Genomic DNA, 13,466 nt, shown 5'->3' with positions numbered 1-13,466 from the left:
TATCTATCTATCTATCTATCTATCTATCTATCTATCTATCTATCTATCTATCATATCTAACTACCTATCTATTTTTTTAAATCCACTGGGTTTACTCAGCATGGCCAGGATGTGCCTAGATGTAGGATCTTCCATGGGGAGTATGGATTGTAGCTGCTCGGGCTGAATCCCTGGAGAACACCGACTCCCCCTTTCCTAGCAGCCAATAGCTCCTCTGTTACACTGTAATTTTTATTCTGAACAAACAGTAAACTACTAGGAATTAACTACCTAAGTGTTTTGTTTTGTTTTTGTACTTGGTCAGAAAGCCCCTTTTATGATATCAGCACATCTATGAGAGGTAGAGGTAGAGGAAAAGAAAGAAGAAAAAGGAAGGAAGGGAAGTCAGGAAGAGAAGGAAAAAGAGAGGGCATGAGTGAATAAATGCAAACTTTTAGTAAGGGAACAGAGATCATTGTGGATTTTTTGTTTAAGGTAACCAAAAATTGAAATTAAAGTAATTTATGATATTACTGGATTACACTTAACTATGAAGTTTAAAAAAAACTATATTACATACAAATTTTCGTTGGTAGACATCTTCTCATTTCCTATATCTGACCTCAAAGGTTCGTTTACAAACATTCCCTAGAACTCATCAAGAGTCATTAAATCTACCCCAGGAAAGATTTTCTAAGACAATGGTCCTCGAATCATTAGATTCAGCAGGAGACAACTCAAGGCCAGTGTCACCAGGCTTTTCAACAGTGTTTCTTTCTCATTGTTTTACATAGTTGTACTTAGATCTTTAACCTCCTTGGAGCTGTTTTTATTTTTTGCATATGGTCAGAAAAACAAGTCTAATGTCATTCTCTTTCATGGGGATCACCCTTCCCCCCATTTACTGAAGAAGTATGTCTCTTACGCAGTATGTATTCTTGCTATGTTTGTCAAGAGTCAGTTCACTGTGATACTCTTTCTTCTATAAGTTGCCTTGGTCATGGTGCCTCTTCACAGCAATACCAAAGTAACTAAGACACACGGTGGCAAAAACAAAAATTGGCAAAGGAACTATAGCACACCAGAAACAGCAAAACAAAACCAATCAACCAGATACAGCCTACAAAGTGGAAGAATGTATTTGCAAAGTATATATCTGATAGGGGAGAGAATACCCAAAACACAAAAGGAACTAGGACTACTCAACAACAAACAACCAAATAACCCAGTTAAAAATGGACAAAACATCTGAGCAGACATTTCATAAAATATTTACAAATGGATATATTTTTAAAAAAAGCTTAACAGCAGGACTAATACAAAATCAAATCTACAATATCACACACACACAGCCCTGTTGAAATGGCAACTATCAAAGAAACCACAGAAGAAAAACACTAACAAGAATATGGAGGGAAAAAAAAAGAAACCCAAACAGTACAGCCATCATAGAAGACAGCACAACGTTTCCTCAAGCAAACAAGAAACCAAAACAGCAAAGATACAACTACCAGCAATCTAACAATTTAGATATATGAAAATGAAATCAGTGCATCAAAGATATATATGGAAACCCATGTTTACGATAGCACTATTCATTATAGCTAAAATAAACAATAAGCCTAGGTACCCATTAATGGATAAAAGAACAAAGAATCTATGGTTCACACACATATACATATACAATGGTGTATGTAGATACAATAGGATTGTACTCAGAAATAAAAAGAATGCAATGTGAAGCAATACAGCAGATATTATGTTAAATGAAATAAGTCAGGCACAGAAAAGCTGAATATTGCATGATCTTAACTATAGGTGGCACCTAAAAAAATTGTTTTCATAGAAGCAGAGGTTCAAGAGGCATGGAGACTCGAAGAGAGTGGGAGGTTTGGCAAAGTCTAATTACAGATACAAAATCATAAGTAGAGAAGAAGGATACATTCTGGTGTTCTACTGTCCAGTTAGATACCCAGGGTTATGTGTTAGAAAAGCAGTTTTTAAATGTTCTTACCATAAAAAATAATACATGTATCAAAAATAATGCTTACAAAGAAGTACAATTACATGTCAATCAGAAATTACATTAAAAATTTAAAATATACTGCATGAAGTAAAAATGACACACTTCCAGAAATGGAAGGAGATACAGAGAGGCATTTTACCTACAGAGCACTATAGGATTACCACCAGCCTGCACTGAATGAGTCATTACTGTGTCACACCCATTTTAGTCTTCTAAACTATTCTATCCAGATAATTCCTGGGGCTAGAGAGATGGGCCAGTCTTGCAGAGGAATGAGTTCCCAGCATTCATAAGACAGCACACAACTGTCTTTAACTCTAGTTCCAGGGGACCGAATGGCCTTTCCTGGCCTCTGTGGGCAGGGGCATACACATGATGCACCGATATACATACAGGCAAAACACTCATACATGAAAAATAAAATCTTTTATATTTTGGAGATTATAATATAATTACAGCATTCTCTCTTTGCTTTCCTCCACCCAAACCCTCTCATATATCGCTCCTTGCTCTTTCAAATTCATGGCTTCTTTTCTCATTAACTGTTGTTATATGCAGGTATCTGTGTAAATACATACCTCTTTCTAAATAAAACCTATATATATATATATATTTTTTTTTTTCATGGCTGACCACTTGGTACTGATTAACCAAAAAGATTTAAAAATCTTTTTAAAGACAATTCCTTACTGATAGAATTCTTTCTCCCCCCTAATATAACTCTTAACCACTGAACCCACCCTTTGTAACATGTGTCTGTAATTATAGTGCTGCAACAGCAGAAACAGGATCCCTGGAGATCAGCCAGCTGACCAGCCAGCCTAGCTTAATCAGTGAGCACCAGGTTCAGTGAGGACCCTGGCTCAAAAAAATAAAGCGGAGAGCAACTAAGATACCCAACATTGACCTCTAGCCTCCATGTTCATAAACACCTGAATACACATGCACATACTCACATATACATGTGTGTGTACACAAGTGTACACACACACACACAAATATCACACACACAAGCTTATTACAACTTATTACTACTGTTATTTAATGCTCATCTCCAAACCAATAAGAAAATTTATATATTATCTGCTTCTCCCACTAAAAGCTGCACAGCCATCTTATCTGTCATCACTGTCTCTCCACCCAAGAACTAAACTTTTAAAAGGATGTATCACACCGATTCTTATATAAAAGACTGTAATCTATCTGACAGAAGCAGAATCATTCTCCACAGGCCTTTTCACTTGTGGCAAGAGCCAAAGGACAACATTACTAGTATGAGTATTTTAGTCTATTTCCTTTCTTCTTATTCAAATTATCATTTAACTCACCCTTCATATAAAGGATATTCCTCTAGTTTCTTTTTTCTCCCTATGTTCAAAGTTGTATTTTTCCTACTCTTCAAAATTATAGAGAACCAATGAATCCCATTCTAAAACACAAGGCTAATACTATACACTGAAAATACATTCAAAGGTCAAACCTGTCATTTTTCAAAGCAGGAAATAATACCTTCCTATTTCAAGTCAGCCTACAAACAGTTTGCTCATGTAGGTTAGGAGAGTTTTGCAAAAAAAAAAAAAAAGTATGTAATCAGTACAAGTTTTTTTCTATCTAATCATAATGACTAGTTTCATTAGTTACTATTCTTAGTTTATGCAGTCTAGACATAAAGAAATATGTTTATTTCAGCTTTAAATTTGTTTTACATATATGAGTGCTCCTCATATACACTGGCATGTACACTTGCATGCCAGAAGAGGGCATCAGATCTCAGTATAGACAGTTGTGAGCTACCATATTGTTGCTGGGAATTGAACTCAGAACCTCTGGTAGAGCAGACAGTGCTCTTAACCTCTGAGCCATCTCTCCAGCCCATTATTTCAACTTTTTACTTCATCACACATTCACTGAGTTCCAATGATATACCTAACAATGGGCTGGGATCTGAAACACACACACACACACACACACACACACACACACACACACACACAAAAAAAAAAAAAAAAAAAAAAAAAAAAAAGGGTGCACCTTGCCCCAGCAAAGGTTACAGGCCTGGTGCACAGGGTGGACCTAAAAGAATGAGATATATGTTAATTAGAAATGTAAATCTTAGAATCTTCCGAGAGGCATTTTTGACTTTTTTTTATTAAGAGGGCTTCTTCTTCCAGAAAACACCAAATGGCAGGTGACACCGGTGCAGCGGTCTTAGGGGCCGAGGTTGAGGGCTCATGGAATCTGTCACCCACCTGGGCCGCCTGGTTAAGGACATGAAGTCCTTAAAGGAGATCTACCTGTTCTCCCTGCCTATTAAGGAACCCGAGACTATTGACTTTTTCCTGGGTACCCCCCTACAAGACAAGGTTCTAAAGATCATGCCAGTGCAGAAGCAGGCACAGTTGGTCAGTGGACCAAGTTCAAGGCTTTTGTTGCTATTGGGGACTACAATGATCACATTGGTCTTGGTGTTAGGTGCTCCAAGGAGGTACCTACTGCCATCCAAGGGACCATCATCTCAGCCAAGCTTTCCATCATCCCTGTGTGGAGAGGCTACTTGGGGAACAAGATTGGCAAGCCCTACACTGTTTCATATAAGGTGACAGGCCACTGTGCTCTGTTTTGATGTGTCTCATCCCTGCCACCACAGGCACTGGCATCGGCTCCTGTGCCCACAAAGCTTCTGATGATGGCCACTACTGATGATGACTGCTACACATCAGGGGCTGCACTGCCACCCTGGGCAAGTTTGCCAAGACCACCTTTGATACCATCTCCAAAACCTACAGCTACCTGACCCCTGACCTCTGGAAAGAGACTGTTCACCAAGTCTCCTTATGAGGAATTTACTGATCATCTTATAAAAACCCACACCAGAGTCTCTGTTGAGAGGGACCAGGCTCCAGCTATGGCTACCACATAAGGGTTATTATTTTATGTAACAAAAATAAAGTTAATTAAGCCTAAAAAAAAAAGTACAAGAGGTAAGGAAGGTAAGATGTCCAAGGTTCCTATAAAGTCAATTTAACATATTATTTATATGTATTACACATGCATTATATGTAATTAAAAACTATATAAAAGAAATTAAAACACTCAATGGGTAGATATGCATAACTGTTTTTTCTGCAAAGAGTTTCCGTCATCACTGGAGCACGAGTTCCCACCCAAGTCTCATGGGACTCTTTCACAGGTGCAAGCTGCTTTCATTATAATAAAATGTTACTTGCTTTTTCACTAGGCTGATGTTTGCATTAACAATGCAAAAGCTCAAGTAAGCCAAGTGTTGGCTCATGAGCACAAGGCCACGAAAGGGGACAAACTGCAACACAAACTCCACTGCAGGTATTCAGTTTTATCATATTCCTCTTTATGAGTAAAAAAAATTACTAATCTTTTTATAAATTTCAATCTTTGAGCATTTTTTATAAGTTTCAGTCTTTGAGCACATGTCTGTAATAAGATAGAAGCAAAGCATGTCTACTATAAATCAACTATCTCAAGCTATCTCAAGGAAAAAGCACCTGGGCAACTGCTTGGCTAAAAACTGGACTTTTTTCCTTTAAAGAACATCTTTACATGAGGGGAGGACCAAATAGCTGAGGTTGGTGATGCACAAGTAGCAACGCCAGCACCCAGATACAAGACAGGAAGGTCAGGAATTAAGGATGGCCTAGCCAGGACGGCAGAGTGAGACTCTGTCTCAAAACAAATATAAAAAGGGGACAAAACAATTATTTAGATTAAAATGTGGCAGATACATTCCCGAGAACATGACAGTATGTGTTCTAAAGACAAAATTGGAGTTTTAAAGTGAAAATTAGAATCCCGGAAAACTTGAATTCCATCACCATGAGCTTGACAGGTTCCCAAAACCTAAGGTTTTCTTGATGACATGGAAAATACTAACAAATGTAATACTTAAAAATTCTGCAGGACCTAAAACGAAAAAAGAAATCAGCAAACCATTTAAAAAATGATCCATGCATAACACTACAAAACCCATTCTTGAAAGAGCCACTCAACCTGCTAGACAAGACCAGTATTTATCAATGTAGCAGTGGGGAAGGTGCAGGAAGGTAGACAGGTGACAGATATAAATACAGAGATGTAGGCAGCAGAGGAAAAACAGTACAAAGATAAATACGTATGAAATGTCATAATGAAGCTCATTGTTTTGTACACTAAAAATAAAAAATAAAAACAAACCCATTGTATAAATAGTTCATTTTATTGCTTTAGATTTTACATTACAGCCAACCTTTAAGAAACTATGTCATGTCTACAGCCAGAGACCCTGAACACTCCCTATCTTGTCATATCTCAAAAAAAAAAAAAACCTATCTCTTGTCTCCTTTCTAAAAAAATATTTTGCAACAAAGTCTCCCTGTATAGCCCTGGCTGGCCTCAAACTTGCTATGTAGGATGAGGATGGCCTGGAACTCAGAGATCTGCCTGCCTCTGCCTCTTGTCAACTTTTACCACCAGAGAATATCAACAAATACCTGATGGGGTTCCTCCCCTTCAAGCTATGGCTCTCTTCTAGGTCAAATATTCTTCCGACCCACAAAACGCTACCACAATAAAACTGAGCACAAAAACAGACACAAGAATCCAACTATTACCCCTTAAGCAAAATGTTAAAAGATTTAAAAGGGAAAGAAAACAATGTTACTCTGTTCATTCAGTTTATTTGGTTTTGGAGCAGCTATTTTAAATTTAAAATGATGTTATTATTGACATGGTGGTGGCATGCCTGCCATTACAATACTTGGGAGGCCAAGGCAGGAGAATCCTAAGGGCCAGCATAAACTACTGATTGAAATCTAAATATGTATTGCCCATCCTCACCCAAATTAATATGTTTGTTACTATATATTAATATGTACAACTTTCTTAGTTCCACCTTCTAAAACAGTAGTGATACACACACATACATATCCATATATATCTGGATATGTAACCCACAGAGATAAAGCTCTCTGGAGGCCCCAGAATTTAAGTGCCAAGGGGTACTGGAATAAAAAAAAGTTGAGTATACTGTCAGTGCTTTTGAAAGGTCTGTGTCTGGATCATTAAGAGTAAGAATAAAAAAGGGCAATATACATCACTGAAAAGATATCCTGAGGTAAAGTCCTATAGAGCTTGGCAGTCCTAAGTAAGGAACTTGAATTTTAGTCAAATTGGGAATTTAGTCAATTTCTCAGCATCGCTTTGGTGGACATAAGTTAGATGGTGGTGGGGGGGCACTTAAGTGACTACAATACCAACAAATCCATTTTCCTTCCAGAAATATGATACCATCCTTACTTTCTCTGTGTCTGCATAATGATCAACTCCAGGTTCACCTTAAATTGTCCTCCACTTCTTCATCATTACTACTTTCACTTTAATAACTTCCTTGTCCATCTAGCAAACTCCCTTGCTTCAACACTGGATGAACCTAAGTATTACTTGCATTACTGTGTCCATACTTACATGGTGGATATTGCTGGAGAAAGTCATACCACAGGGCACACTGGCTGTCATGATGTTTATGATAAGCAACACCAACTAAGTCTTCAATTAGGCCTGGCAGTTCATCTCTCTGGGCAATGGGACTGTCCCTTGATCTTTGTCTACAACAACCTCTACCACTCTTCTCAAGTTCTTACCCTTACTTTCAGCAACTGACCTGAGCTCCTATTCTTATAAATAAATAAATAAATAAATAAATAAATAAATAAATAAATAAATAGCAAAGAAAAATAACACAAAAATTCTCCTCACCCCATTTATTCAAATCGCCCTTCACTTCTTGCTGTATGAATAATGCAAAGCCACTTGCTGTTCAGTTCTTTTTATCTTATCTGCACCCAGCCTCTTAATATTACTCATCTATTTCCCACAGTATTTAGCTTTTCCCTTAAATATAAACATGTTCAAGTTTATTTTTTTCACTTCAAAATAAAATGAAGTAATAACTTCCCTGAAGCCTACCTCTGCCTTTCTAAGCTATCTATCCATACCCACTTCTGGACATTTCTCTCTCTTCCCAATGCCCCTCTGAACATAAGTTTGTTTATACAGAATGATTTCTTTAGCTTTGCAGGTGGGGGCCTCTTATGTCACTTCTATAATACAACAAAAACCATAATTATAGACTTATCTTGAGGAGCTGCTGTGAAGATTAGAGGAATAGGTAAAAACCAAACACACTTAGGACAGGGCCTAATCCATAGCAACTGATCAATAAGGTTAGCAATATATCATTATTTGTAATAATATCATATATCCATCTGTTCCAGGAGCTAGACAAGAGTGATGCACTGTATAGTCATCCTGAATCCCCTCATCCTTCCCTCATTCTGATCCATTCTGGATTTTGTTGAATTTTATCTTTCAAGTTTCTCTTGTTTTGAATACTTCCCTCTATCTACATCACCTTATTTTATGCTATCATAATGTTACGTGGATAACTTGAAAAAAATGCTTGCTCCTGTATGATAAAGCCCAAGTCTACGGCACAGCCTGTGAAACAATGCGAGTTTTGTTTCCTACGAATACAATCTCATCTGGCATCTTGCTTCTAGTGTGCTTCAACTCTTTCCCAGATTTTCTAATGTACCATGAGCTCTCACCCACTACCACACTTTCCACTTCCTAGTTCCTCTACTTTATAAACCATGGAACAATATTTCTGTATCTCTTAGCTTAATTTCCATTAATCCATTACATCTTAAGTTAACAGTATTTATTTCTTCAGGAAGATGGAGATAGGAGGATCAGAGATTCAAGGTCATCCTTGAACTTAATTATGAGATTGAGGCAGCAATGACAAGAGATCCTTTTTCAGAAATAAAAATAGTAGAGCTGGTTCAGTTGATAAAATGCTTGGTATGCAAGTATGTGGACTGGAGTTCAGATCCCAGCACCCAAGTAAAAAGCCAGCCATGGCTGGGTGCCAGTAAACCCAGGAATGAGAAATAAAGACAGGGTATTCCAGAGGTTTGCTGGGCCAGCCCAGTTCACCCAAACTGGCAAGCTCCAAGTTCACTGAGAGACCTTGTCTTAAAACATGAGGAAGATGCCTGATGTTGAGCTCAGTCCTACACACACAGACACACACACACTACAAACAAACAAATAAAGCTGCACAAAGTCAAGCACATCATCAATTTAGTATCAACACAACTTCTGACAAAGGCTTAACACTTCTCTACTAATGATTTGAACAATAAGTCACTTTAAAGAGACATTAACTAGTTCAGCTATTATGGAAGAAAGACATGAAATAGAATGTCTTCTGATTTTGGAAATAGGGGGTCAAGTAGCCCAAGATGGCCCCGGAATTCAATGTGTAACTGAGGGTGCCTTCAATCCACTTCCCCCCTTTGTAGTGCTGGGGTTATAGTCAAGGACCACCATACCCTACTGAGGTGTATTGTTTGTCAGTATTATAGTATTCCTAAAAGGAATAATCAAGCACAGCACACATTCCAAAACAGACAGAGGTAAATTATTTTAAGGGTCACAGCCTTTGCTCCTCTACAGCTATTACTGCCATTGCTACTGATATTATACTGGTGACTTTAGCTGGGTCTCAACCAAGTGTCTGACCAGGAATTCTCAGTCAGGTAGAAAGTTTGTGAGATTTAATTAGAAATGGTGCCACCTCAAAATATCCTGATTTTTTTTCTTCAATCGCCAGCCCTTTTTATATACCTGTCTCTTGCCTAAGGCAAACTTATGGCAAAAAGCTGCTACATGGATGGCATTTATATTTAATTTAAAAGGGAACCATTTTTTTTCACTGTGATATGCTAGCATTTCTTATTTTAAGAAATAATACTATTTTAAGTATTATAAAAAAATTATTTTAAGAAATAATTCCTAAGATATGACATGGACTTGGAATATGTAAGTATAATTTCTGAAAAAAAAAAGGAACACATGTAAGTTATTACATGCACAATCTATTAGTTAGAGAACTACTCTTTTAAAATATGTAAAGATTTTTTAAAAACTGAGTACCACCTACCTATTCATACAAAAACTCCTTTTTTTTTCAAAATCAGATTTTATAGCTAACATCAGAAAGTACTATTGTTTAGCTTCCTTGGGTCATTTAAAAAGGCAGTTAAAATTGTTTTACCCTTTAAAAGCCAATTATCTCTAGAACATGGTTAAAAATAGTATACATAGTATATGGATACATATACATAGATAGCCTGTAAGTTCTCATTTGGTAGAAGCTACTCTTAATCTTTGCTCTTTGGAGCTAAAATACTATTTTTAAAAGCCACCAATGCACACTAACATACACACTAATCTGGGCCCTATCATTACAGTCTAAGACACAAAGAACTTCACCCATCACAGATTATCTCATTTTCTTATCCTCTCTAAAATGAAAGACCTATTCTCTACTTAAACTGCCTATTTCTAAAATGCTTTCTATATAGCGTTAATACACCATGATTTCTAAATCTTGTAATACTGCCCTAATTTAATTTTCCATACAAAATGGGAGGTTTGGAATTTTTGGTTTTGCAACCACACCCCCTTCCCCCGTGATGAGAGACCAAGGCCAAGGATTGTTTTTACATAGTCGAAGTGTCTGAAATTAGGGAAACACAGGAAAGTACAAACACATGCATCTCAATGTCAGAAGTTACTAGAATACTGACAGGGAGCTCTAAAGACATATCTGCCTGTATTTTAAGGACCCAAGTGTGAATGTAAACCGAGAAGGACGAGAGTAACATATAAATTCCATTACATTTCCCTAAGAGCTATGATGAGCTTCCCGTAAGTTCATGCAAGTCTCTGTGTACACACACGGACATAGAACTGGGCTAGCTGATGAAAATAACCAGGGCTGCATCTGTCAGAGAATTTATCAGTCTAGTTTATCATTATCAAAGCAGAACTCACAGGTCGAAAGGAGAGCTGAGGTATTTCCTGACAGAGGATCTTGGTGATGCTTGTTAATGTAACACCTACAAGGCAGGCAGCATGATTAACTCCCGTCCCCACCTCAGAGAGATGCTGGGAGGCGGATGACAAGACCCACAGGTCGGTCTCCATTCTTTTCCTCCCCCACCCGCCCCTCACTCCTCTGCTTCACACGCGTATAAACGCACTCTCCATCACATTCAAAGCTGAGGTGCCCAGTGGGTAGTTTTTCTGGATCGTTTTCCTGGTGCGTTAAATGGGACCTAACGTCCTCGGACAGTCTGGGGTTGAATGCCATTGCTGCCAGCCCCGGGGGCTCACCTCTAGCTTGTGGTTGATCTGGGACACAGTCTGGGCTTTGTGGCAAAGCTGCGCAAAGCAGGAGCTAAGGCTGGTCATCTTCTGACGCCCCTCATAAGTGATGTCCGCCTGGTCCGGATCGATCTCGCCCAGAAGCAGATCCACATCTACGAAGGCCTTATCGAACTCCTTCTCCAGCACCTCCAGCCACCGGAACATGGACACCCCGCCAGGGGAGACCCCTACAGGGCAGGAGGCGCTCCCTGGGCCGCCGCCGGCTCCCGCCGGGCATGGGCCGCCCGCCGACATGGCGCCGTCCAGGGCCTCGCCGACTGCTGCTCACGCTGGCCGCCCGCCCCGCGCGAGGGGAACTGCTGGCACCGCGGCGCCCCTCGCGTGCGCGCACACACGCCCCGCCGGTCCCCTCCCCTTCCTCGCGCCGCCAACGCCGGCAGCGCAGCCCCAGAGGCGCAGACACAGCGGGGCTGTAGCTGCTACCGCGACACACGGAAGACCCGCCCGCATCCCGGCTCGCCCACACCGCGCATGCGTAGCGGAGCCCACAGCCAGCGCAGCCCAGAGGGAGGAAGTAGGCGGGGCGGGGCGAGGCCTTGGCCAATGAAATGCTTCCTCCCTCCCCGCCCACCAGCCTGCCTGCGGCCATATTGACAACTGGCACAGGCCCGAGACACGGGTGCGGTGTCTCCTTTCAAGTGGGAAAGGCCGGAAGAAGGGAAGGGTTCCACGTCGCTGACTGGACTGGCTTCCCTCAGTTTGGCTTCACAGTGGGCGGGAGCCGGTTCACAGCTGCCTGGGAAAGTTGCTGGTGTGGCGTCCAGGAGCTTGGGTGGGCGCGCGGAGGGCCATGTGAGCATGCGCGGTAGCCACGTTTTTTTTCTCTTCAGCTTTAGAGACTGCAGTTTAGCTCTGGATGGGTGTGTACACAGGCTGTTCTTGGTGGACCAGACGGTGCATTCCAGTTAGAAACTACCTGAAGTTGCCCGTAGAAGCTGCTGACCAGGTTTTGCTGAATCAGTGGTCCCTCCTTATGCGACTGACAAGCCTGGGTTCAGGCCCTCCACGTTATCACATACTAGCTGCCCCACCTCGCTGTTACTTAACTTGGGAACCTAGTTTCCAAAATTTACTTCACTTAGCATCAAGGTAAAGTGAAAGTGTTAATACTTGGCACAGGGCACTCATCTTACTAAATCACACAGATTTCTAAGGCAACCACTTGGAATGCTGTGATTATTTTATAAACTAGTATCCCTAGCCCTGTCATTTTCATATGTTCATAAACATTGAATACCTGTCCGGGTGAGGCACCGAGGAAATAAAATCTAATGAAACGACCCTCACTCACGTTGAGCTAGTAAGCTAGTAAGGCTGTCAAAACTTTTAATTCCAAGGTTCCGTGCATTTGGGAGTATTTAGCAACAGCTTTCTTTACATCCTGCCTCCCATCTCTTCCATTTCTCTAGCTCCTCCTCCACTGTTTAATCCAGGAGTCCGGAAGGGAAAGGAGAAACCAGACTAATTAGAGTAGGCGGTATGAGTTCTGTCTCCTGCTTCTCCTGCCTCGCCTGTGAGAGTATTTGGAGAATGAGTCCAGAATTCTTTGTAAGTTGTTCTTGGGGCAGACCCTTCTATTTTACCGTTAATCGAAACCTGCACGGCACTGTGTGCCTCTCATCAAAGCAGTGCCAATGAGAATTAAGAAACTACAGATTTTGTCTTGCACTCCAATGCAAGACTGGTTAGCATCAAGCAAAAAGTATTATGGCTTTAGCAAAAATAGTTAAGTAAAACTAACCATGCAACCCTTTCCTTGAGAGTAAGCAGAGACCATCTCTTAGGCTTAGTACGCAATAATATAAAACTGCCTAACCTCTTCCAGTGTTAGGTGTATTTTAGTGGGTGTGTGTTTTGCCTACATGTGTGTGTATTTCTGTGTACCACATTCACACATGGCGCTCAAGAAGGCCAGAACAGAGTACCAGATCCTCTGGAACTGGAGTTACAGATGCTGTTAGCCACCGTGTGAGTGCTGGGAACCAAATCCCTCTTCAGCCAATGCTCTTATCTGCTGAGCTCTCTCTCCAGCCTCCTTGCCTACCATACCCCATGCTGGTCTGTTTTATTTTTGTGTACAGTATTTGTAAGAACATTGAGGAGACTTCAGACCATTTTCTCTAGTGATACTTTTTTTTTCAGGAATTTGAAA

General features: G+C 40.3%; 1 protein-coding gene across 2 annotated transcripts in view; it reads right to left on the bottom strand.

Moving 5' to 3' along the window:
- Positions 1-11,764, bottom strand: part of Gopc (golgi associated PDZ and coiled-coil motif containing) — a 38,841-nt gene extending 27,077 nt beyond the window's left edge. For both annotated transcript variants that reach the window (XM_055599347.1, XM_055599348.1), the window contains exon 1: positions 11,261-11,764. In XM_055599347.1, coding sequence (XP_055455322.1) covers positions 11,261-11,548 — 288 coding nt within the window. In that variant the 5' untranslated portion in view covers positions 11,549-11,764. The remainder of the gene's footprint in view (positions 1-11,260) is intronic.
- Between the last annotated feature and the right edge of the window lie 1,702 nt (positions 11,765-13,466).

The sequence above is a fragment of the Psammomys obesus genome, unplaced genomic scaffold, assembly GCF_907164565.1.
Source record: "Psammomys obesus unplaced genomic scaffold, mPsaObe1.curated_primary_1811, whole genome shotgun sequence".
In the NCBI taxonomy this organism is placed as follows: Eukaryota; Metazoa; Chordata; class Mammalia; order Rodentia; family Muridae; genus Psammomys; species Psammomys obesus.
This window is presented reverse-complemented; position numbering and strand designations above follow the sequence as displayed.